We start from the raw sequence: 27,269 nt of genomic DNA, 5'->3' as shown, positions 1-27,269 counted from the left end.
CACTTCCAATGCAGGGGGCGTGGGTTTGATCCCTGGTCGGGGAACTGAGATCCCACATGCCACACGGCGCGGCCCAATAAGTAAACAAACAAATAAATAAACTGCAAGCCCAAGAGGCAAGGCTTTACAACAACAAGAAAATTCTAGGGCTGAACTTAGAAATCTGTAACAAGAACTGCTATGTGTATCACCTTGTTTTTATCTTCTGGCTTAAGAAGTACATTCTCTTATCCTGTCAAAATATTTTGAACATAAGTGGCATGACAAATATATATTAAAGTCTCTTTAACTTTGTATCTGAATGCTTCATAGTTGAAAGGAAACTAAAACGCAACTTCCAACCTTATCCCTGAGGCTCGGGTCATTAAACCACTCCAACAACTTTTTGCCCACTTCCATCGGGCTGCAGAGGAAAGTCCTATAGGTCAACAGGAAGTCCTCTATAAACGTCGGATCCACCACCGAATGCTCTTCCACCAAATGCATCGTTAATCTTTCTGAGGTGCCCTGCAACAAATCAAAGGCGTCACCAGCATCCCGCATGAATGGCAACTATATGGTACCTTGATTTCAAACCTTCAGCCTAAGATGAACTGGACAGTAACATACACAATAATGACTAAGACTGCTGTTCTTCAGGAAAGATAAAGATTTTTAACAATTGCTAACATTTAAGAGAAGTTACGCCTAAAAACGGAGTGGGGGCATCTTACACCGTCCTAACGGGTACTACCTAAACCCTCCTGCCACGGGGCAGAGGCGTGTTTGTCTCACCTTGATGACGATGTGCCCCTTCCTTGTTCCCGTTCGATCGAGCTCTCGGTGCTCCTTCACCATGACGATCTCTCCTTCCTCTTCAACTTTTTGCATGTTCTTTTCTACTTGGTTGAGGATACGGCAGTAATCTTGCTGGGCTATGCAGACAAACTGGAATAAAATGTAAGTCACATGCTAATGATAAAGTGCTTGCGAGAAACCTATAGCAGCGCTAATGATTCAGTGTTTTAATTATTTAACACTGACATTTTCCCATGTCTCTCCCATACTTTCTAAATGAGGGCAGTAATGAACGAACCTTAATCGGACTTCTCTACTTTTTAATGTATTTCCTCCTTGGTCAAGAAAAGTTTCATTTTTAGAATATTTATATGTAGTTTATATTAAAAATCCTAACAATGAAAAATATCAGAAGATAAAATTAGAACAGTTCTTTCTCACCACTCCCACTCCCCAAGCTGTGACACTTAGAAAACACTGGGGGAGGAGAGGGGACTCTCAGGATAGATATTAAAAAGAAAAAAAAAAAAGATTGGCTATATGTACACGTATAACTGAATCTGGACAGTCCACTTTGCTAGACACTGTAAACTAACACAACATTGTAAATCAAGTATACTCCAATAAAAATTAAAAAAAAAAAGAGCACACACAACTGTGGGCAGAGCAGCAAAAAAGCTCTGAAGAGTCTATACGTGGTCGTTTAAGTATCTGTTAGAATTATGGCCCTAGCAGAAGGGAAGACTATGAAAAGAGTTCAGAATAGAATGATGTTAATGATGGATTGTAATCCACTCCATCAGGGTAGCTGCTGGGTGGTCTTTCTAGTTTAAGAATTGTAATGTGCAACCTGAACCCAGGGGACTGAGCTAAGTGACCACGACTTTTTTTAGATTGTGATTTTTTGCGGTACTATCAGTGGGCAGGTACAAACCTGGGACTCTCTGGTGCTTAGGAAATCCGAGCGTGCTAATAAAATCACCATAAAATTGCTTGTCAGAAGAAATTCTCTTACCTGCCCCAACCCTTCCTGCCTGTGACTTCTAGGGTCAGGTGAACTGATTCAAACCCCAGCTTTACTACCTCTCACTGTGGGATCCTGGGACAATCACTCGGTGGGCCTCATTTTACCATCTGAAAAGGGGAGATGGTCATAAGAGCACCAGCCTCATAGGATCCTTGTGGAGGCTGAGTGAGATAATCCAGGTAAAACTCCTGAACTGTGCTAGATATACAGTATGTGCTCAATAAATTTTTTTATTTAAAAAACAGATATTAAAACATAATTATCATTTAGTGGGCTTTAAAAATTTGAAGACTTTCAGAGCAGCAATTTAAAAATAAAGATGAACTTAATAAAAGATACCAAAATTCAAAGATACCCAAGCAGTAGATATAACAAATTTGCTAATTATAATTGATAAAAGAAATCATTTTAGAAAGTCTGTTCAAAAAAGGTCCACAAAACAAGCCACATACTTGTTAAGCTCAAATCATTATTCCTCATAACTGGTATGAAGGTTAATCCTTGCTCTTTTAAAGAAAAAGTTAACAAAAATATGCACTTCAAGCAATTACTCCTCCACGACCCCAAAGATAAAAAATTTCAGGGCTCAGGGCAAACCGTTTAATTACATTTCTTAGTAGTTTTAAAGAAAGTTATGAATGAATTCTAGAAATCACTTGTTACACAGATTAGCCAGAGGCCTGTGAGAAAGCAACAGTAGATTCGTAAATAAAAATTACTGTTTTCTCTGAATTTTGAATAATTTATTCTCATTTTAAAAATCTGTTAGGAATGAAGAAAGGATGGACATTTTCTCCTTTAAGGTGAAAAGATGAAAAGAGGGAATGGTTAAATTATAATGTACGTAAGATAAAAGATGCTATAGGCATCTAATATCATATTTTCACAGGACGTTTAGACTTCCGGCTCAATATTCATGATAACACATTAATTTTAAAAAAAAAATTTAAAACCAAATATTGTAATAATGATTTTAATGACAACGATGACATTATTATCATCATGATATTGTAGCAGCTTTATAGGAACTTTCTCACTTTATCCTCCCAACCAGCCCATGAGGAAGGTACTACTATTATCCCCGCTGTACAGATGAGGACACAGCTGTGCATTCGGCATGCTAATGTAACCAATGTCTCATAAGTACGTGCTTGCTAATTTAAAAAAATTATACATGCATATCAGAATCTTGGCATAACAAAAGGCTAATAATGATTATTTCTGAGCAATGCCATTTACAAGTGACTTTCATTGTTTGATATACTTTTCTGTATTCTCCATACTTTCTGCACACTCAGTAAAGCTTTTTTACAGAAGTAGCAGCAGCAGTTCACACTCAAGAACGAGCATACTATGATATTAGGTTTCTTCCGTCAAGTTGATTGATATCATCTCACTAACTTTTCTATTAAGAGTTTAGAATCAACAAGTTAAAATTCGAAAAGCATAGGCTTTTGTTGTAAGCAATTATGGATAGTTTAATAAAATTTTTTTAATGCCAAAAAACCCCCTACAGACGCATATCCTTAACACTGACCACAGGTGTGTGTATGTTTAAAATCTATGGTCCTTAGTTTCTTGCCTCAAACATATTTTAAACTTTTTTCTTTTTACACGGTAGCAAAATTGTTCCCCAGGTCTCCAAATAATTTTAGGTGTTCTTTCTTATACTCAATTTTAGGGAACATAATTATATCATTTATCTCCTAAAAAAGAAATGTATCCCTGAGTTAAAACAAGTAAGTAGAGAGATAAAAAGAAAATGCTTTCTGAAGAGAAATGTACTAAAATTAATCTTCTTGACTAAGGACTTAAAGAAATTAGAATAAGTTTGATTTGAAATTCTTAGTGTCTAGACAGACATCCTTGGCATTTCTTCTGCAGCAAACTGAAATACCATCCAAAAAGGAAAAAAGAAAGACGCCCAAACTGAATTTCTAATATGGCCATACAGAACTGATATCTCAAAAGAAGTAACTTTTACAAGAAAACATTTATTTTTTATTAGCAAATTTATTTTTGCTTTAAGAAGTTTTTAGGTATAACATGAAATTTATAGGAAAAATATAATTTTTAATTGGTATGATGAAACCAGTTGAAAATTTGTGAGTTATACACATAATTGTTTTAGTGAGGTTTTATACTTTCAGACAGGTGTTCACAGGTGAAAGTCCTGTATGATCTTGGCACTCTGATATGAAATAAAAATTCAAGCAAGATTTCATCTATAAAAGGGCAATGATTTCATTTCATTTCTTACGTCCCAGGATAATTTTCTTTTGGGCACATGACCTCACAACTTTTATTTAGTAAAAATATTAAAAATGATAAAAGAATGAAGTAAAGTTAAACTTTTATCAACATACAAAACAGTCAGCTTTCACTATATCCATGCAATTGCTTTCTCCTCCAAAACTACTGCTAAAATTCAAAGCATCACTAGCTCTCATGATCTCAAGAAAACACGAGTCTAACAGATTTACCTTAAGACATTAGATCTGTTTAAACTGGTACTTTGCATCTGCAAGGGAGTTCATACCTAATTGTTCACACAGGCATCCAAGTGTTCCCTCCCCGCTGAAGGGTGCAGGGCAGGGCGAGGCCATGCCTGGGTGTCACTGGCAGGCCCTAGATGTAGGTGGTGGAGAGAGGAAGGGGAGACAGAAGTAGAAGAGCGGGAAAGAAAAAGAGGGACAGGAAGAGGGAAAAACAAAAGGAAAAGGCGTGGATGGGGAATGGAAAACCGATCACCTGGTACCAAAGGACATCTATGCCTGGCCCTGCCCTTGTCCTTCAAACCCAACAGGGGACAAGAATGGGAAGAGGAGGGGACTTCCCTGGTGGTCCAGTGATTAAGACTCCGTGCTTCCACTGCAGGGGGGGCAGGTTCAATCCCTGGTTGGGGAACTAAGATCCCACATGCCGAGTGGTGTGCTCCCCCCCCCCCAAAAAAAAAGAGAGAAAAAGAAAAAGAAAAAGAGAATGGGAAGAGAGGCACACAGAAGGGAGCAGGGCTAAGCAGTGCTGAGCACTGAGCACATCACGGGCCCCAAACAGACAGAAATAAATGTCAAACTGAATCCACTCATGCCGTGTCCTCAGGCTGAACTTGGGCTCGACTCTATACCACACTACCCAAGATGTATTTTGGGAACCCACTGAACTGTAAGGAAATGAGGGCCAAACCTAGCCAAGGTTGCTTCCTCTTGGTAAAGGGAACACCACTTTCGTTCATTTCATTCAGTAACCTCTGATTGCCTACAACGTGCTCAGTACAATGACACCCTTGTGGAGATCACGTTATGGACAAAAATGTGATTCTCACTGTTTAGTTCTCCCAACAAGAGGAGGATGTGGCACGCGCACTTCCTGACAAATAAATGACATTTTAGCAGAAATACGCTAAAATGCTACATAATTTAATGCAAACAAGCATTTGCATTAAAATATCTAAATTCATCCCCCCATGCCTGTTCTAATATGGAGGGGGGGAACGCAGGGCCTGAGATGGCTGGGAATCACAAGGGTGATTCTTGAACCCCTGATTTCACGTTCCTTTTACAACGTGTGGAGAGGCCTGCAGAGCGAGAAGGACTCTGTCTGGCAGACACTGCACCCTTGACCCCCTTTGTACATCCGGGAGTCTCGTATCAGGAACCATAGGAGCCTAACACTACTTCAATCAGAGTTTTCGTGTTCCATTAGAGTTTTCTCTTGGCGTCTACCTTGATGACTGTCACTCTGGAGTTTCCGCTGATTCCTCATCCAGCAGAGAGATGAACTCTCTTCCTTACATCTACCTCCTCCTCCTTTCCCAGGACTCCCGGGTAAATATTTAATGTTACCTGCTACATCTGACATTACTTCAGCACTCTTGGAATATTAACTCATAATATTTTTATCAATTATTCTGAGACATTTCTATGCCTCCTACATCACTTCAGTCCCAAGATTACAAAATTTCTAACAAAAGGGGTTGGCCAATTATGAGGCGCTAACGTAGTAGCGGAATCCTCAGAAATAAAACAGCTTTTACTCGTCCTTTAAGGACAGAAACGGACCCAGATGCTCTAGTGATCCTGACTTGCAGAAGGGCCCAAGGAGAGACTGTGAAGCAACAACAGGACAGAGAAACCTTTAACAATTTTCCAGTTCGTTTTGACTCAGTTTGGCTTTATTTTTTTTGGAATATAATTCTAAAGCTGAAATATCACATATGACCCCTTTTAACATTTTGAGGCCAAATATAGACTTTGAGATTTATGTACCATTCTGTTTTCCTCCATTTTGCCAAATAATTGAGAGCTGGCTATATTAAGAAAGCTCTTCTGGCATTACATATTCAAAAACTGAATTTATAGCCTTTTTTTTTTCCTCTCTCTATGGTGCTCACTGGAGGAATTATTTAGCAAAATTATTCTCTAAGTAAGATGATTTTATTTATAGCCATGGTCATTTTTCTTTTTAGTAAGTAAAACACTTGAAATGAAAATTTAAATGAGCACTATTTTATATTTATCAGACATTATAAAAATTCAATGATGTTCTTTTAGCATAAACTATATTCAGATGACGTATTTTAGACTGTAGACTAATAAATACAAGGACCACTTAACATTAATTAGTCTAAGTCAACTCTTTTGGTTTATTTATATTAAAATATTTTATCTTTCAAGGACAATTTTTTAAGACATAAATTATAAATACTTAATAATGATAAAAGCATCTTAAATTTTTTTTTTACACTAATATAGAGGTTACCTGTTAGATCGATCTAATTAAATTTCACATTTGGTCTCAACATTCTCTCTATTCTTTTATTAAATGCTTTTAAATAATGAATATTAACATAATATCAATTCTGACATTGTTCTTTTTATTAGCAATCATTTCTTTACTATCAAGTGTTTCTACTGGTTCATACCATGATTAATTTTCATGACTTCTAAAATCAATTCCGTATCTTCCATGTATTTAAATAAAAATACTGTGTAACTGTATCACAGCACCTTTACTAACCTACATTTAATTTCTTTTCATCATGGGCATTTTTACTTCCGTATTTTTTGTTGACTAGACTATAAATTATTATTGATGGAAATTAAAAATACTGTATTAATAGAACACCTGTTTTTTAATAGAACACATTTACAGAATGCTTAGGTCTGTGGAGCCCAAGTAACTTTAAGGGAGATTTGTTTTTAATTTCCTGGAGTGTGATAACACTAAAAGTCATAGTTCTACTTTAAAATCTTCTTTATAAATCTAAAAGATGACCTGTTTATACAGGCTGAAAAATCTTACCTCAACTGCATACGTAAGTTCTTTATATTAAGCACAGAATAATGACAGTTTATACCTGGCAGTCATCCACCTTTGTCCTCATCACTCCTTTCATGTATTCCTTGTCCATAGTAGGAGAGACACCGAAACTATTTCCCATACATAGTATTTCTGCTTTTCCATCTGGGTAAGTCACTTCCACAGAACCATTCAGAATCACTGACCAGGAGTCCAGCTAGTTCCAAAAAATGAAAACAAAGCAGAAAATATAACATCATGATCGTGAAGCTGTAAATGCTGGAACGGTCCCTAAAAATGATTTACATCTTTTATTTTTTAAAGAGGGAACAAATAACCCAAGTACAGCTGACCGTTGGCCAAGTTCACAGAACGAGAACTAAAGCACAGCCACGGACCCACGGGTTTCCAGGTGCCTGCACGGCACTCCGCTCTCCTAATGACTCTAGCTCTTCCTCTCTTAAACGACACGAGGGAAGAAGTGTCTTCTGTTCCCCAAAACACATGTAAACAAGATAAAACGATCACCACAGCCTTGATAAGAACAGCATTGCGTTCTGACAAGAGGCATAATATTATGAACGTTTAAGTTGCAAAATCTGAAAAGTTAAAATGTCAAAAATGTTTCTACGAGTATCATCTGGAATACCGCAAATAATAGAAAAATAAAATAATGAACTTGGAAGACTCTGACACAACGAGTGCATCATAATTCCCGAATGATTGAAACTTATTGCTGCCCATGGTTTGTAAGGAGGAGAGAAGAAGAACGGGGTTTTTGTTCATTTGCTGCATCGAGTGAGGCTCACACAGAGACGTTATAAGTGGCAGAAACATTTCCTGACCTCTTCACCGTTGTTTAACACGATGGTCCCGGCTCTTTCCACCACTGCAAACACCATCACAGCACAGAGCTCCCGCCTCACCGACATCGTCATGTTGGCAAAAGCCGGCAGCTGGTGCATAAATTCAAGGAGTTGCTCTGAAAAGCAGAAGGCGTGTGAAAAAATGACAACCATTTCCCAAAACAAGCATTCAGAAAGAATGCTCTATGGCTCTTTCTTTTTCAGTGTCCTACAATTCTGCCTGGTGAACAGTACAAAGACTTTCAATTATCTTCAGCACACGCTGAATTTCTTGCAGGTACACGAAGAATTCTGTCACTGTGGAAATGGTGACATTTCCTTGTTGATTCAGGAGCAACAGGACACAGTGCAATTCAACTTCCAGTGGGAATGAAGAAATTAATAAACTTCAAACGGGGAATTTCTATTGAAAATGAGCTGTGATCTTATTGAGGCTTATTAAGGGATGAAATGATAAGCTGAAATGAAACGGAGCTCTGACAATTCTCTAGAAAAGTCAGTAGGTCCATTCCGGTGCCTCTGGGGCGAGTGGATGCCCGAAACACACAGCAGAAACCACCACCTTCACTCTAAAGATACTCCAGGATTTAGAAACCAGGGAATATTTTCCGTGGGTCAGACAAATCCATAAAAAGTTATCCATTAACAAGTGTACAACATTATATGATAAAGGCGAATGAAAATGGACATATTATCTCTGACCCCACAGATTGACGAAAACAAAGTTTGCTCAGTCTTCCTATGGGCAATGCTGTGGACAAACAGCTTCTTCTTGGTAAGAACTCCTTACTAAGTTCCCTCCTCACTCCTCACCACGGCTGTCAGCGACGCATTTCACAGGGAGGAAACCGTGTGGCTCAAAGGCATACAATTAGGAAGTGGCAGTGACACGATTCAGGACTGTGTGTCTCCACGCTCAGGCTGGACATCACAGGTGGTGATAAAGACCACAGGGCGTGTGCCAGCCTGTGAACACTTACGAGCTGAATTACTTTGGGGAAGATGATTCATTTCCTTAAGGCGTGTTTCTCTCATTTGGAAAAGAATAAGATAATACCCACCTTCACTGGACAGTTCTGAGGGTCAAAAGGAATGAAGATGATAAAGTCCTTAGCAGAGAGTAGATACGCAATACATGGGAACTGCTGTTATTACCATTATTATTATATTCACGGTATTGTTCAAACTTTTGGCTAAGTAAAAATTCTACTACATTTTTCTTGTCTACACATAACGACACTGTCCCTGTGCTCATTCCTGCTGTCTATTAGGATTTAGTGACAAGTTTTATGTTGTTGGATATAGTCTGTTAATTGCAAAAACAATGTATAATACAAAGATATGTTCTGTGAAAACATTACTTTTCCACAAGGTCAGACTAGGTGGTGTTTTCTGATCCAGCGTGGTAACGTCTGTTCTGCTTAGACCCTACGTCATCCCTCCTGTACAAGACTTTTCATTGCGGGGGTGGCTCTGGTAATCAGAAAGAATAACAGTGGTACGTGGTACCCAGGGATTCTGTCCAACAAGACAGCACTCTTCAATTTGATCCAGACCGATGGGTCAGGACATCAATTTACTGTTGCAACCAGCATTTTTAAAAGAGTAGGAGCGAGAGTATCAAAGTACATCAGTTACAGAAAGAATAAGTTCTGGTGAGCGAAACTTTCATTTCTGGAATGAGAAGATGTGTTTGTGTCCTGTCATAAAATATGTTTACGCCCGAGGGCAGCTATAAGGCAATTCTGAATAGCACCGCAAGATGACCCACACCTACTAACTGCGGGAGGTGGGACTCAGTGTTTTACAAGTGCACTGGCTTTTTGACATGAAACATAAAGGCAAATGAACAAATTATGGTCCTCTGGCTGGCACATCCCCGTTAGTTCTGCTGTTACCAACCAGCCTCTCTTCTCTTCGGCTATCACACCCCACACCCCTCACTGTAAGGTATTAAAATACTAGCTGTAGGTATTAGAACACACATTTCATTTTTTTCCTCTCCTAGTAAGAGCTAAATTTCCTTGGACAAGCAGAGATGCATGCTCTTAAGAAAAATATGAGACCAGAAATTAACTGTCAGAAATGTTCTAAATTTAACATGTTTAGACAGTAATAAAAGTCAAATTACCACCACACACGATAGGAGAATATGAAGCATGTGAATATGAAGTATAAAACGTATCCACTAATATTGCAGCAATGGTGTGAAGTGCCTGCATGGACATCTGTCTTGCTCTCTCGCAGTTTCCTACTCCATTAGTGGGTCATGAAGTCAATTTGTGATATGTGAGTAGTGATTAACATTAAAAGATACAAGAGAATAGAAAATATCTGTGTATCACATATAAGGATAAATAATAAAGGAGACAGAGAAGATAGAGTAATAGTAAATGTATATAATTCTCCAGGCTCAGTTGAAAAATTAAAAATAAACACTTAACCAGACAACATCCAAGTATTTTTAAAACTCTCAAAGACTCAATAATGGTATCATTGGTTTCGTGATAGCTTCTATTCTATCGTGTATTACACTGGAGGACTACAGCAATTAAAAAAAATAAAGAATTTGTATCACCAATCTTTAAAAAAATAATAAATATAAAATGGAAGCATTTGACTACAGCAGGTCAACATAAACCCTGATGATGCCCCAGGAAGCATACAGAGTTACAGGGATTATGTCAGCCAAGAATTCAGAGCGTGGAATGAGTACTGAGATAGTTCCCAGGACGTATGGAGAGAAGCAGTGTGGAAGGGAGAAACAGGACAGCTTTATTCTACACGGCTTGGAAGAATCTGTCTGAATAATACATTAATGTGATCTATCTTACTTTGTTAGGAAAGAAATATTCCTGTTTATGAAAAATATTAGACATTCAAAAAAACTTTTTTCTAGTCAATGTAACACAAAGAAAAGTTAAATAATCAACTTACAGACACCAGAAGCTTTAGTCAATTCAGAAAATTCTTATCTTATTGCTTTGGTTTAATTTTATATAAGAAATAATTAATATTAAGATTTTTTTAAAAAAAACCTGTGGATTTGTATGTGTGTGTGGTACACCAAGCGGGGAAAAAAAAAAGGAATTCTTTGAAAGGGATCAAAGTAGTTCTCTACCTTAATGTGTGAAGGCCTCAAAACCAAAAATATTGAATTTGGAACCATTCAATAATTGAGTACCTACAGAGTTACGAGTTGAAGCGCAAAAATCAATAATGTCCCTTTCTTCAAAGTACTGAAACAAAGGTATACCCAAGAATCTGTGGGAACCCAAAGGGAAATGTTTTAATTCCTGCAGTTTTAAAAACATGATTAAATATTAGCAATTTTTAAAAATTTAGTTATTTATTTTTGGCCGCGTTGGGTCTTCGTTGCTGTGTGCATGGGCTTTCTCTAGTTGCGGCGAGCGGGGACTACTCTTCATTGCGGTGTGCCGGCTTCTCATTGTGGTGGCTTCTCTTGTTGCGGAGCACGGGCTCTAGGCGCGTGGGCTTCCGTAGTTGTGGCATGCAGGCTCAGTAGTTGTGGCTTGCGGGCTCTAGAGTGCGGGCTCAGTAGTCGTGGCGCACGGGCTTAGTTCCTCCGTGGCATGTGGGTTCTTCCCAGACCAGGGCTTGAACCCATGTCCCCTGCATTGGCAGGCGGATTCTTAACCACTGCACCACCAGGAAGTCCCTAGACCTTATCTTTCGTGATAATGATTTACTATTTTAAATAAAAATGTATTTGATAGGAGCATGCATCTGAGTTGTCACTGTTTACAAGCGTATTGGCAGTATTCAACTGTAAGTAATTCATCCAGAGATGGTATCAACAAGCACACTAAAAAAAAAAATAGTGTGGTGTTCATTTGTAGGAATCAGCATAGCTCTTGCTTTCTAGAAATTCTGAGAGAGAAAACTTCTCAGATATGAAGTGAAAGTCTTAAATTTCCAAGAATAACATGCTACATGTATTTGCGTAACCATAATTTTCTTCCATAACGATACTAACATGAGCATACTCAAAAAGGATAACCTCCATGTCACGTTCATAAGCAGTGTTCAGTCTCATTTTTTAAAAACCCTGTGAGCAAGGATTCTTAAGATGGGAAACCAAACACACTTCCAATTTCATTCTCTCTTTAAAACTACAATAAAGCGATTTTGAAAAAGAAGGAGGATCTTGAAGTCAAACGTATGGTTGCCAAAGGAGAAACATAGGAGGGAGGGATAAATTGGGAGACTGGGATTGACACACACACACACACACACACACACACACACACACACACACACACACACACACTACTGTATATAAAATGGATAACAAATAAGGCCCTGCTGTAGAGCACAGGGAACTCTACTCAGTACTCTGTAACGGCCTATATGGGAAAAGCATCTGAAAAAGAACGAACGTACGTATATGTGTAACTGATTCACTTTGCTGTGCACCTGAAACTAACGCAACATTATAAGTCAAATAAACTCCAATAAAAAGTTTTTTAAAAATGAAAAAGAAGCGGGCAAGGACAAAGAGAATAAGGGAGTGGAATAAATTTTGGACAACGGAAATCAGATGAACGTGTGGTATCAGTCTGGAGGAAGCTAAACCCTACGTCTTCAGGGATGCAACAGGACCACTTCACTTCATGCTGCGGAAGCCTCAGAAGACTTGTGACTAAGAGCACGTCAGGACCGGGGAGTGGACCAGGTGGAGGAGGGAGTGGGCTAACCTGAGGAGGGACAGGGATGGGCGTGTGAGAAGCAGCTACGTCCTTTCCTCCAACAGAAATCTAGAGGTTAATGCCCCCGGAAGGGTGACGGCAGAGGCACTTCTGTGCTGGGGGTGCAGGCACGGCTGGCTTCCCAGCACCTCCTTTGGGTCTGAACTTCTAAAAGGGCATTGACAGTCCTTCCTTCCTAAAACAGCCCCCTGTTCGCTGCGCTCCCCGAAATATCTCCCCCACTTTATTCCTCAGACCCCAGCAGGACCAGGGCTCCCTGTTTTGTTCCCACTGGTCTGCCAGGACCTAGGAAACCCTCAGTCCCCACAAGGCGCTCAGTCACATCCGCCGATGACTGAATGCTCACTCCACACAGCAGTCATCTCTAAAGAGCCAGCGATTCCTATCAATGGCTTTGGTTATATTTTAGATACCTAATCCAAGGTTCTGGTTTTCCATCTTTAATTCCCTAGCATACGTGCAGTGCTTAAACGGTACAAGGGCCTCCTCATACATGATACTGGCTCCCTTAAAACACAAGCAACCGGCCACTCACATACGATGATGCCCATACTGTCCTATATCTAATCCCACTAGACCCAGTTCCTTGAATTTCTTTCAAATACATATTGGCCCAAAAAGAGCCAACGGTGTGGAAGAGCAGACAATCAGATTCCAGAACTACGGGGCAGGGATGCTCTCAGAGGAAGCTGCTCTCACTGCCCCCGGCATCTAAGGAAGGAGCAGGGCCCATCAGGCAGGCATGAATGCTACAGCACCATTACACTGTCAACTGTCACTCTGATGGCAAAGCCGGGTAAAGGCGACCCCGGGGAAGGAAAATGTGGACACAAAGCCACTTAGACTCTTAACCTTAGGGCGCACTTAAAGCCTCAACCCCCAGGCTCACGCGGGGCTCACTTGACATTCTGCTCTCTTCTTCCCCTGAGGCTCACCTTCCCACGGAACCAGAGAAGAAGAAAAGTCATTTGCATGACGGTTTTCCCGACCACCACCCGACTGATGTTCTCACAAAGAAAAACTCGAGCTTCCTAGAAATAGTGCGCGCAAGACGATTAATAGAAGTAATAATGTTTGAAGACTATATTTCTTTTTTTTGTCCGAGAGTAAGCTAAGGAACGGCTCGTGTGGAAGGGTTTTATTAGCAACTTTTATTAGCTGTAGTCTCCTGAAGCTATGGCCTGAGTAAAATTAATTGTTTCAAAAATGTTTTCAACAACAAATGCCAAGGAACACTGACTGATACATTACTGACCTTTCAGAGCCTACTGTTCTTGGGCTCCGTTGTATTACACAGTCTTACCTCTGCATTCTTTAAATTGCTATGAGATTCGCTTTCTCGCCCAGACTTACCGATGTCATCGTCTGTCCTGTCGATGGGGTCTTTCTCCAGGCAGTCTCGCACAATGTCCCTGCTCATCAGAGGGTCCGAGGCTCTCTCGATGTCCTCTTCGTCGTCATCATCTTCAGAGTCCACTGCTGTCTCCGGTAACCCGCTCAGGTCCATCTCACCAGCCTCACTTTCTGTGGCCTTAAAACAGACCCCAAATAAATAGACAGATGTATAGACAGACAGACCAACTTTCTTAAGGAAATCTTTTGTGCCCAAAAGAAATAAAAACAAGTCTAGTCCGAAATATTGTTTTTTCCCATATTAACTTTCCAGAACTAAGTTACACGTATTCAATGTTAACAAATAGTCATGCACTGGGCACTACAGAAAAGAATTACTTCAACAAAATATGAGTGATTTTTATCACTGCTGGAATTTGTAGTTAGGATTAATGACTATCAATAATTCTGATTACCTGTCATACGGCATTTGAAACATAGCAGAATAAGAAAAAGTATCTGTTTTCACTCCATTTTTCAAAGAGAATGGCTTAAGCTAAGAGCTTAAGGGTGACAATTAATTCTGAACAATTCCTTCCCCCAAAGAACAGGTGTAGACTTATTAATGCCAAGAAGACTGAACCACGTCTCTCTTATTAGACAGTCTTTGTGAAAAAGTGAATCCCAAATCAAAGGTAACCTGATAACTATGCCAACAAAACATTAATAATTACTTTGATGACCCCCGTGTCCACTCTCCAACTATACATCACCAAAGGTGTGAAAGACCCTACATGCCTGTAGGTGACACAGTCTTTCTTCCCATTCCTCAACACCGCTGAGTGAAGCACAAACGAAAGAGTGAGGCAAACGTAAAATGAGCTCAGGAACGTCTGAAGGAACCAGGTATACCAGGAATGAAGAGAAGGAAGGAAGTCTAAGTACGCTCCTGTCATTATTCATAGCTGCAAATCTGTAGCTACTCTCTAGTGCTGAAAAAAAAGCTAAATAAATGCAATGACCCGATCTCTTAAATTTTTTAGAATTTGTTTTTAATTCTGGAAAGAGACTCCAAGGCCTGTTATGGTTCTGTGATTAAAAACAAATATTTAGTCTGAATCAAGAGTCACAAGTTTCAAAATGGTCTCTTCTGTTGAGCTATCTCAAGTATAGATGCGCTATCCTTTCTAGGCTATTCTATATGCTTTTGTAATGATCATCTCAACGATCATGTACTATGTATCATATTGGCCTCATCTGACACATGTACCCAGAACTTACTAACTGCTTAAGCACAGTAAGAATGAGTACAATTAAATATCAACTATATCCATTTTGAACATCACAAACGTGGTTTTCCAGATAAAACAGTAAACGCTTAGAAACGCTTTACTGTAAAACTATTAATTTTGTAGAAGACATAAAGTTTACCAACTTCAAATAACCCACAGTCCACATGATTTTCAAAGACAATAAAGACATCTTATTTTTAAGAATAGGCAAATACAGATTAAAAATAAATAAATGAAAGATGAAAATATAAAACGCTGAACCTAATAACAGAAAGCCAACACCAAATACTGACAGTGTGCCAGGAACTCTGCTCTAAGTGCCTCACGGGCATTGACTTGTTTAACCCTTCAACAGTCCTATGAAGTAAGTCACTGACTTTTACTATTCTCCAAACATATAGGTAAAAAGAAATTATTTCTCCAAGATCATGTTGCTGGTAATTGTGGAATCAAGAACACAGCCAGGAATTCCAGCTCCAGAGCCATAACTACAACCTAACCTGCCTCTTTGTAAGAGATACTTAACACGAGTGCAGTGTATAGAAGGATCTATACTTTTTCTGCCATTTAGTTTAAATCAATGTTTAAAGAATAAATTGTATTATTTTTTTAAGAACACATATATATATTTGCTTGTGTTGGCTGCTCTGGGTCTTAGGGGCGGCATGCGGGATCTTCGCTGCCGCATGTGGACTTCTTAGGTGCGGCATGCAAACTCCTAGTTGCGGGACGCACGCAGGATCTAGTTACCTGACCACGGATTGAACCTGGGCCCCCTGCATTGGGAGCATGGAGCCTTACCCACTGGACCACCAGGGAAGTCCCATATTATTTTCTTATCAACAAAGTTTCAGCTTTCTGAAGTCTTAGTTTATATCACAGAATATTTAATTCTACATTTTGAAGCAATACAAGTATGTGTTAATACTTTCTGAAGTTTAACAAAAAGAATTTTAATCACATTTCAGTTCCTTACGTACCATTTACTGAACATACATTACACCATACATTATAAGAATTATCACACATTATAAGAAAAACCTATGGGGAAAGTAATTGAAGACGGAATACCTAATGAAGACAGCATGAGTGAAAATGGAAAGTCTAACCTCTACAAAAGCTCTTTCAGCAGTGGCCTTAGTGAATACTGCTGCTTGGGTAGGACCACGGTGAGCAGAGATGCTCCAGGTGGGACAGCAACACGGCCTTGCAGCCAAGGCCAGTCAGCAGCGCACCTCTCATTTATGATTTTTTTAAAAACTGAAGTATAGTTGATTTACAATGTTGTGTTAGTTTCTGGTGGACAGCAAAGTGATTCAGTTATACATATACATGCATATTCTTTTTCATATTGTTTTCCATGATGGTGCATTACAGGATGTTGAGTATAGTTGCCTGTGCTCTACAGTAGGACCTTGTTGTTACCTATTTTATACACAGCAGTGTGTATCTGCTCATATCTCTAACTTAAATCGTCTCTAGATTCCAGAATGACACTGAAACGGCACTGGATGTGATACGGTATGCCAAGGCTGTGAGCAGAGAAACTAGGCCAATATTATTGTTATCACCACCTTATTTCTATCGCCTACAAACGTGACAATTTGCTAATGGTTGCGACGGGTACATTTTCACCTCAGTTTCATCTTAACATCAAAGATGATTATTCGTCACCTTATATTTTCAAAGATACAATCAGTCCTCTATATCCACATTCTTTAATATTAGCCTAGAGTGAAGAGGCACTACTGAAGACAAAAATAAGAACAAAACACTTTTAAGTAATATAGCGATATAACTTAAGGTTTTCTTAACTTTTAAACATCTAATATATGGTAAGAGATGAAAGATATATTTTACACGATCCCAAATAAATCATTCCTATCATTTAAATGAATGATATTTAAGTCTTAAATAGAACAAAAAGATTTTCCAATGTGAGTTGGATTAATCTCTCCAAAACTGAACCCACCACCCCATCTGTGTAAACAATCATTAGTTGTTTTCTATTCCTGTTATGTGTATTCCATTGCTTAAGAAACTATTCATAAAATAACATTTATGAAACCAGTAACTTAGAAGATTATTTTTATTTAAAATAAATACCCATGTTTTAGAGACACAAATGTAGAGTACAAACGTATGGACACCAAGGGGGGAAAGCAGGGGGGTGGTGGTGGGTGGGATGAACTGGGAGGTTGGGATTGACATATATACACGAATATGTATAAAACAGATAACTAATAAGAACCTGCTGTATTAAAAAAATAAAATAAAATTCAAAATAAAATAAAATACCCATTTTTATTTTAAAATACTACAGAATTCCTTTTAATAATACATCTTAAATAGAACTCAATGAACAAGTTTTTGGGAATCTACTAATTTCGTGAACAACGAGATCCTTGGAGACTGAGTGGAGTCCAAGGTTTAGTGAGCACTGACTGGTCTGTGGCGGGTGGGGAGAGGGCTAAACTTGAGTGCGCGGAACCTGGGACTCACTGCATTTACATCCGCTGAATGAACAGGCAAAGCAGAGGTTAGCGGTTCAAATCTCAGCTCTAGCATTCATCAAGAGGCTTTATCAAAGTCGCTGATCCTCTGTAGACCCAGTTTTGTCACCAGGAAGCTGGAGTTACATTTCACCATTCATAGGATTGTTCTTGGATCGAATATGGGGAAAGAAAGCCAGTTACAGGCCACATTAAAGTCCCTTCCTCAAGGGGACACGTTTCCACCTCTGTGCCGGCACCCCTCTACCCCAGCGATGAGCCTTGCACGCAATTTACACTGGCAGAATTTGCCAACCCCCCCCCCCCCCACAACACTCTGTTAAATATCCCAACCCCTTACACACTAAAAACTTCCCTCAGGCTAACTGCACCCATTAAGTTCTGGCTAAATGGCTCACGCGATAATTATAAAAACAGTGATTCTATATTGAATGACTACTGTGTGTCTAGCACTACATTTGATGCTTTTAGTACATAATAATCTTCATATCAATTCAGCAAATTAGGATTATTACCACTATTTTCCAGATGAGAAAACACGAAGGGAAACTAACTAAATTGTTCAAAACGAAACAAAACCTAGTAATTGTGCCAGGACTCAAAATCGGGTCCAACCAACACAAACTACTAAATACTTTGCACTATAACACTTCACCCAGTTTTCCAAACAGACTGTCTTCATAAAGAAAATAGTTAAAATATAATAAAGTAATAAAATGTGTCTTGCTTTGCTAAGTCATAAAACATACAATTTACATTTGTATATAAACATTAAACACTTGCTATTTTCTAGTTTCCTCCAAAGTACAATATTACTGAGATAATGCTAGACTTTAAACCCTTTCATTCTCAATAAAGATATGCACACACTTTATATTTAAAAGGTATGTGGGTAATTTGGGATTAACATACACACATTATTATATATAAAATAGCTAACAAGGACCTACTATATAGCACAGGGAACTATACTGAGTATTTTGAAATAACCTATAATGGAAAAGAACCTGAAAAAGAATATACATACATAACTGAATCGCATTGCTGTACACTTGAAACTAATACAATATTGTAAGTTAACTGTACTTCAATAAAAAATAAATAAGTAAAAGGTATAGAACAATGTCATTTAGGCAAAGAACTCCTGTTCTAAATTAATTTACCTTCCACATATATAACATAACGTAGATTAGGTGCACATCACACCCACACAGTATTATTCTCAAAAAAAAAACTACTAATATTCTCAGATCAATGCTGAAAGCTCTATGATTTATTTAAATAAAAAGGGACTAAATATAGTTTGTTATTACGAATACAGTTCTTAAAACCAGTTTATTTGGCATTTTTAAGGATATCAAGTAAATGAAGAAACTGAGGAAATATTAAATGCCATAAAGCGCCAGTGAAGTGTTAATTTAAAAAGAAACAATGTAACTACTACACGTTTAGCATTAAGTACTTAAAAATCATTTATGAAAAAACTTTTTTGCCTATTAAATATCCCACACCCACACATATCCCCATGTTTAGGAGGGCTGCTTTATAAGTAATCTTGAAACAAACTTTGTGCAGAATTTCAAACATACGTATGTATAGCACCTGAGTCAGACCCTGCTATAAATTTAGGCTAGAAATTTATGGTGAAGGCTAACGCTGATGCTAATTTAACTGAGACAACAAAGTGAGTAGGCACTGCAGACAAAGCCATATATATGCATAAACTATGAAAATATATTTGGAAATAAGTATAATGCTTGCATTAAATCCAGTTTGCATATCATAATTTATGCTCTTCCTAATTTTACACTAGGAATTTTTTTTTAAATTTCAATATAGGATTTACCTAAAAGAGAAGAACAATTCTTTAAAGCTTTTAATGTAAATTGTTCCGTTTCTTTCCAAAAGCTACAATCCTAACAGGTATAAGAATGTCTATCTATTAATATTTATTATAAGTAAGAAAGTCTGTGCTAATTTGATAGGAAAAATAGTTTCACATTTAAATCCTCATATACTCAATCACTTATGTCTTAAATATTTATTTAAGGTATAGACACGTGCATGTTCTCTTCTGCAAATTACCTACCCTTGTCCTTTGAATATCGTTATGCTATGAGTGAAGTATTTTTCTTATAATTTGCATAAGTGAGTTAAAAGTCTGACTTTATGCTATTTTCTTTTTTTTTTTTTTTTTTTTTTTTGCGGTACGCGGGCCTCTCACTGCTGTGGCCTCTCCCGCTGTGGAGCACAGGCTCCGGACGCGCAGGCCCAGCGGCCATGGCTCACGAGACCAGCCGCTCCACGGCATGTGGGATTCTCCCGGACCGGGGCACGAACCCGCGTCCCCTGCATCGGCAGGCGGACTCCCAACCACTGCGCCACCAGGGAAGCCAAAAGTCTGACTTTAAATCTTTGTCTCAATTGCTCTTTTAATTATTAAAAGTTTTGATCATTCATTACACCATTAAGAGTTTGCTAACTCCTGGGAATCCCCTGGCGGCCCAGTGGTTAGGATTCGGCACTTTCATTGCTGTGGGCTCAGGTTCGATCCCTGGTTGGGGAACTAAGATCCCACGTGCCCTGCGGAGCAGCTGTAAGTAAGTAAAGTAAAGTGAGTAAGTAAATAAATAAATACTTTCCAAAAAAGTTTGCTAACTCTTTATCTGGAATTTAATCTTAATTATGATATGAAGTATGGTCATTAAAGTGGGCCCCCCTCCCCCAAAGACCATTTACTGAATAATCCATCACTTCACTGATTTGAGGTTTCCTCTATTACATGTTGCATGCTTACACGTGAATTTCGTTTTGCTTGAACTCTGTTCCATCAGTCTGCCTATTTTCGTAGTTGTTTCCAGTCCACCCAAGTCACTGCTCTGATAATCACGCCATTTAACCAGGACCTTACCATGACTGGAAATTGCATTGTCTCGTGTCACCAGCTTAGGCATTCTGCTTTCTGTCACCAGTAGCCTCCCGCTTTTCAGCTTGCTTTCATTGCCTTCCAAGGCAGCCCTTTTTCAAAACAAGCGTGTTCCTCAGTCTTCCAGGCTCTCTGAGTTTCGTGCCTGGCTCTCACACTCCAGCTTCTGCCCCCTAGTCTAACACCACAGTCCCATTCCTTCCACGCGTCTTTCCTGAAGGCCTACGACTTCCTGGCCCTATTCCAGGCTCTAGAGAGAAGACGAAGACAAGAAGAGAAGTCCCTGCCTCTTGAAGCAGTCATGCTGGGGGACAGACCTAACTTAGAAAGTGACAATCACTTCAATTAAAGTCTAAAAGACCAGCCAGGGACGGGACCAACATGTAGGACCTGCGTTTCAAAGGGTAAGAAGGGAAGAACTCTCTGAGAAAGCGGTCCTTGGAAACGAAGGCCGAAAGGGATCAATGAAGGCCGAAAAGGAGAGAAAATTCTGGACAGAAGGCCTGCAAAAACAAAGCCCTGCGTTACAAGGAGCCTGGCGTGCTGTGCTGCTCCGTCTGTCTTTCCACTACACTCCTTGAATAAAGAGGCGGTCCTGGGGGAAGCCAAATCTTTGCTTTCTTTGTGCTCACTGTGGAGAAAACTACTTACCAGGGCAGAGGGAGATCACTCTGTATTTGAGGGCACCTACCCAGTTGAGCTTCTGATGCCCTGGTCAATTTGCTCCCCTTCTCTCCAAAACTATGATTTCAAAATGTGTCTCTCCTTGAGACTCTCCACCTGCCAACCCTCTCACTCTGAAAGAAGGAACTCAGAGACACCAGGCAGAAACTCGCTCAACTCCCAAACTCCCCACTCCAAATCCACCATCATATGCCCCTGTTAAAAGAGAGGAGGTTTCTTTTCTTAAATAAGCTAGTGATTCCACTTTGCTCTTGAATTCCTCTCCTCCAGCTCGCTCAGAAAAATTATTCTAACTTCTTCTCTCCGGCACATGGCATTCCATGACAACCTCTTTGTATCCGTCTCCTGAGCATTTATACTCGCTCCAACGTGACAGCTTCCTCCCAAGTCAGAACTGGATGCACGAGAAAGGGGTCGCCATGGGAGACAGCTGCCCATCACTGGAGCCACTCAAGAATCAACCTGACTGACAGGAAGAGAGTAGAGGATTCAAACACAAGGCTGGTCGCCAAACCAGGCGCATCTGGCAGATTTCTTCTCACCTTTAGAATTTCTGATTTAAAGACAATAGGGGATCTCTAGTCAATGTTGGTCCTACAGTCAGTAACCAAATCCTTAGTTACATCTATGGATTTTTCCTTAGGAAGGATACAAACTTCCCAGGCTACATGCCTGTCACCAAGTTTGAAATGAACAGCTGTGAAACTCAACTAAAATGAATCAAAATACACAGGGGTCCTCTTTTCCAACTACACCCCAAGCTGAAGCCGGACTGCAGGCTGCAAACTCCAACTCCCATAGAACCAGGTGGAGTTCTCACCACGGTCTGGATCCTCAGACAGCCTGATGGGGGCTGGGGACAGCCAAAGTACCATCAAGAATCTCCTGACACCCTTCCCCAACCTACCCAAGGTAATAACACATAAAGCTGAAGTTCCCCTCAGAATACGCCTCCATAAAGTATACAAACGACTCACTTCATTCTTATTATAAATTTACCTTCCAGGAGGCTCCATTCAGCCTGGAATTACACCCTAAGAATAGCAGGGGTAACTGCTACAACCTCAAGCTGTGTTCCTACTACAGGTCTTTAAAGCACGTGATCATCTCAAAGTGTAGAAGACAAAGGCTCTATCATGATGTTTCAATGAACAGAAGCTAAAGCACAACTTTTACTTCTACTGTGTATTGTTCTATTATAAGGGATACTCTTGAATACATGTTCAAAAAATCAGCTTCTAAAAACAGGCATTATGCAAGGGGGGGGAATAATTTTACCCTGATCCACCACCTTTTCCTCCTCTAACATTTGAAAATGGGACTACTTCCTAAAGATTTAATTACAAGTTAACATTTAATGCCTCAAAGTAGAAACTTGAAAAGTTACTTTAAAGGGCCAGGTCATTATGTTTCTTTTTGCAAAATAATAAAAAAAAGTTCTTAATCAGCTAAGAATCTGCAGATAATTGCATTTGTGGCTATCACTTATTAGCCAGTGAGCTCTCCACAACACCTCTGAATTACAGAAAGGTGGGTACCTAATGCCTCCTGAAAAGAAAATTCACTTTCTAAGATCTACTAAATTTAGGACTTAAACAGACATGTTTTGCCCCGATGGTATTCTGTTTAGATACTTTTAGTAATTTTTTAAAAAGACAGAAACTGAGCGCTGTCTGAATGTATCAATGATCCGGAAATCACTGTAATATCGTTAGAGAACGGTTTTTGCGGCCTGAGATTGCCGCCATCTCATATCACGATTCCTAAGGAGCCAAGAATTATACTTTGTAAAGTGAGTATTACATTCTTTTTGTTTGAAACCATCTGAAATCCCATATTAGCTGTAACAAAAAAAAGGGACCTTTTTTTGCATATTTCAGTCACTTTTCCGAAATTTGCATTTTCTAAGCCAATGAACTATTCCTTAACAATTAAAATTATTTTGCTTTTAAAACATTTTTGAAATTCCATAATTCTAGTTTTTCTATCCATCACTATCATAATAATTTATTTGAAACATGTAAGTCTATAGGTAATAAAAATAATGCAAGAAAAATAATTCAGTGATCGAATCTTAATAATCTCTTCCTTTTGTCACACCCAAGACTTTATTAAGAAAAACTTAGTATGGAAGCATAATTCTCAAGTTTTCCCCTACAATTTTATTCAAGAAAGCGTCATCAGCCTACTACACCTACAGTCAAATTAATAAAATATTTACAGTCCGGGGACACATTTCCATTGTAACCACTCCATTTAAAATTCTGGTAACTGGTAATAGCAGAGGCAAATGCATGTAGACTGCAGTTCGACTTCCTAAAACAAACATACAACATACTACATGTCTGTGTGAAGCATAAACATTAACATTTTATGTCCATGTGTGCACATATAATACACACACATATATTTACCTTTAAGATTCTATCCATGAAAAATCACAGAACTCCTCAGAATACATGAAAATGAAGCAAATGACAAGGAAAACACCTTCCTACCTGGTAGATATCAGAAAGACTGCTGCTTCCAGAATCACTGGTGATGCTACATCCTGAGTGGCTGGAGGAGACGTGAGTCACCTGTGGGTGGAGACTGTCGGTGAGGTGTAGCTTTGTGAAATCTGCAGGAAGCTGGGGAAGGATCAGGAGAAACTGTGTTACAGCTGGAACCAAGAACTCCAAGCAGGCATCTACAAATTGTGTCACACTCTACTCCAGGCCACGAAAGGTCCTTCATTTTTAAAATTCACCATGACTAAATACTGTCCTATTTACCAAAAATCACAAAATGAATTTGTAAAGTTTATGGGCATTCAATGAGCCTTAAATCATACTAAATTCAACGCTTAAATAGGTGGGTTTGGCGGTTAAGATTAACCTGGTGAGCACTGAATCCAATGGGCTACAACTTTCAAATTATACACCAATGAGCAAATTAGTCTTCTACTATTTGTTAGCCAGCAAAGTGCAACTCTGTGGCAAGAGACAGCTTAAATAAGAAAACAGATTTGAGGTTCATGTATGCCCAAATGATGTTTAAAGGTTAAAAAGACGAGCATCTTAGAACAAAGTGTATTGTTATACAAGTAACTACACAGGCACTACGGAGGAAACAGGAAAGTATGCTCTCGGAGAACGCAGAGTCGAGAAGGTTATGGACAACATTTACCTATCACAGACACATAGGTACTACCTGTTCACGTTTAAACTCCAAGTAAAAATTGCATCTATTGAACAGATTCCCTCAGCATCCCCCAAGTGCTTCTATCACCCCCCATACAGCAGAGGAAATGCACTGAAAAAGGAAACATTCACCCATTCAACAAATATTTACTGAGCCCTCTTCCTCTTACTGTGTGCTAGTTAGTGAATGAGATGCTAAGAAAACGCTGCCCTTAAAAATCTTACGCTCGTAAGTTATTAGCAATTCTTTTGAATTCAAAAAGGGCACTATGTATCTACAGCATCACACTTAGAAGACACTATTGGCCAATAATAAACCTGACATTTCAAAATATATGCTAACTGACACCCTGCACACTGATAATATCTTTCTTTCCTGCTGGCATATTGATCCTATCTGGCCGCTGAATAATAAATAATAAAGACTAACTGTTAAAATCAAACTTGAGTAAGAGCTTGCCTCGGCAATATTGCCTTCTCTCCTGTGACCCTCATCCCTCCTCCCCTTCCAAAACCAAGATGCCACTTCACAGTTTAGAATAAGTCCCACAGGGGACGTGAGCAGGCTGCTGACACCCACACCCATTCAGACCTGACTCAATAAACGGACTATGACACTTAATAGTACTTAACACACGGACGGACTTGGAAGGCATTGTGCTAGGTGAAATAAGTCAGACGGAGAAGGACAAACGCAGTATGACATCACCTACATGTGGAATCTAAAAAAGTATAACAAAGTAGTGAATATAACAAAAAAGCAGCAGACTCACAGACACAGAGAACTAGTGACTAGTGGCTGCCAGTGGCGGGTGGAGAAGAGGGGTGGGTATGGGATGGGCTCAAGGATGTACTGTACAATGTGGGGAATGTAGCCTATATTTTGTAATAACTGTAAATGGAAAGCAACCTTTAAATTGCATAAAAAATAAAAAAAATTAAATTAAAAAAGTTAAAAAAGTAAAATTATACTCCTTCAGAAAAAAAAACATTTAATATAGTCTGCATAGAAATAATATTTTTAACATCACAGGAGACAAAATATACAAAGAAAAGATTTAAACATAAATTTATTGGGGGGCATATAAACAGATGCTAAATAAACAGATAAAATGTTGGAGAAGCTCAGAGGAGTGAGATGTTTATTCAAATGTGTGAAATCATTGCAAGAATGATGTATATCTCACTAGGAATGTTTTTTTAACTGATAATTGAAGATGATTTGAAATAGATAAAACTGGGAAAATAACAATTTCCCTGCAAGGAACAGATAGGCGAAAACCCCCAAATTTGAGAATTTATATATTTTATTCACAATGTAGAATAGCGAAATATTTCCAGGATTTCTTCAGGAACAGTCTGAAGACAAAAGTTTGCCAAGCTGTATTTTACTTGTAGCTGAGTAATACATGTCAGATATTAAAACAATGGGTTCAAAGCCAGGATAAACACCCTTCCTCATCTTGGCTACGTTTCGTTTAATGCAGTCACTCACCACAAAAGGCAACTGAAGAACCAAGACTCCGTAGCTCAGCGACTTTAAAAGGCATCAGTCGATACATGTACTTACGGAACAATAAACTGATTTCTATCGATTATCTTTTATAGAGATGACTCAGGTCGACATGTGCCACACAGTGTGATTTTTAAAAATTAACTTGAATATGTCAAATAAAGATGTATCCATCTGATGAATTTTTACTCACCAGACAGTTATCTACTCAAGTCTCGCAGGACAGTGTCCATCAACTGGTCGTCTTTCCTGACTAAATGCACTGTGGGGAAAGCACAGGAGCCTTCAAGCTCTAAAGCTCTAAACAGATTGTGGAGTGTGAAGAGGCAGTCCGCAATCTATTCATCTACGCTCACTTACACCCACAAAGAGCAGAAGTACACGGCTTTGTTAAGCTAAGAACCATAAAGTCTGTGTGTAAAGAGAAAAGAAGAAACACTTTCATTCTTAAGAATTCAATTCTACTTTATAAATACTTATTAAGTAGCTGCTATGTCAGACACTCTGTTAGGGACAGGAAATATCAAGTGAATAAGACACCCCCAATTCCAAATGTAAATTCTACTACCCCAAAAGTCACTGTAGTAGGTGTCATGCACAATAGAAAAATAAGTCAAACATTGTTTGTTTTTGGCCACGCTGCACGGCTAGCAGGATCTTAGCTCCCCGACCAGGGATCGAACCCCGGTCCCCAGCAGTGGAAGTGTGGAGTCCTAACCACTGGACGGCCAGGGAACTCCCTCAAACATAGTTTTTTAACGTGGCTTTTTATCTCCCCACCACTGCTTGTGTGCTTTGCAGACAATGAAATGATGTTAAAGTTAATGCATATAAAATTCAGCATTAGCTAAATATCTCTTTGTATGAGAACAGAGGCCATGCTTGAGAAAGCTTCGCATTTTTCCCCATAGATGGGGATGAGAGTCCCGTGATTAAACGCTATCAACAGGCCACGTCGGCCACGGCTGTGGAATGGGAGGGGTGTGGAGCTTGTCTGCCGTGAGAGAAGAGAGCCTGAAATGCACGGGTGCGGCCCAGCCTCACACTCTACAGACTGGAGACCTGAGCCCAGGCCTAAGGGAAGCGGCTCTTTCAGAGGAAACGAACAGGCCGGGAACTGGGAGTC

At 39.1% G+C, this 27,269-nt stretch overlaps 1 protein-coding gene across 2 annotated transcripts in view; it reads right to left on the bottom strand.

The window, feature by feature from the left end:
- Positions 1-27,269, bottom strand: part of RAPGEF2 (Rap guanine nucleotide exchange factor 2) — a 242,455-nt gene that overhangs the window by 28,934 nt on the left and 186,252 nt on the right. For both annotated transcript variants that reach the window (XM_065877765.1, XM_065877766.1), the window contains 6 exons: positions 23,947-24,078; positions 14,055-14,232; positions 7,951-8,087; positions 7,164-7,322; positions 775-927; positions 343-507 (listed from right to left, as the gene is read on the bottom strand). In XM_065877765.1, the coding sequence (XP_065733837.1) occupies positions 343-507; positions 775-927; positions 7,164-7,322; positions 7,951-8,087; positions 14,055-14,232; positions 23,947-24,078 (924 nt within the window). The remainder of the gene's footprint in view (positions 1-342; positions 508-774; positions 928-7,163; positions 7,323-7,950; positions 8,088-14,054; positions 14,233-23,946; positions 24,079-27,269) is intronic.

Source organism: Phocoena phocoena, chromosome 5, assembly GCF_963924675.1.
Source record: "Phocoena phocoena chromosome 5, mPhoPho1.1, whole genome shotgun sequence".
Classification (NCBI taxonomy): domain Eukaryota; kingdom Metazoa; phylum Chordata; class Mammalia; order Artiodactyla; family Phocoenidae; genus Phocoena; species Phocoena phocoena.
Note: the sequence above shows the minus strand (reverse complement) of the source record. Positions and strands in the feature narration are given on the sequence as shown.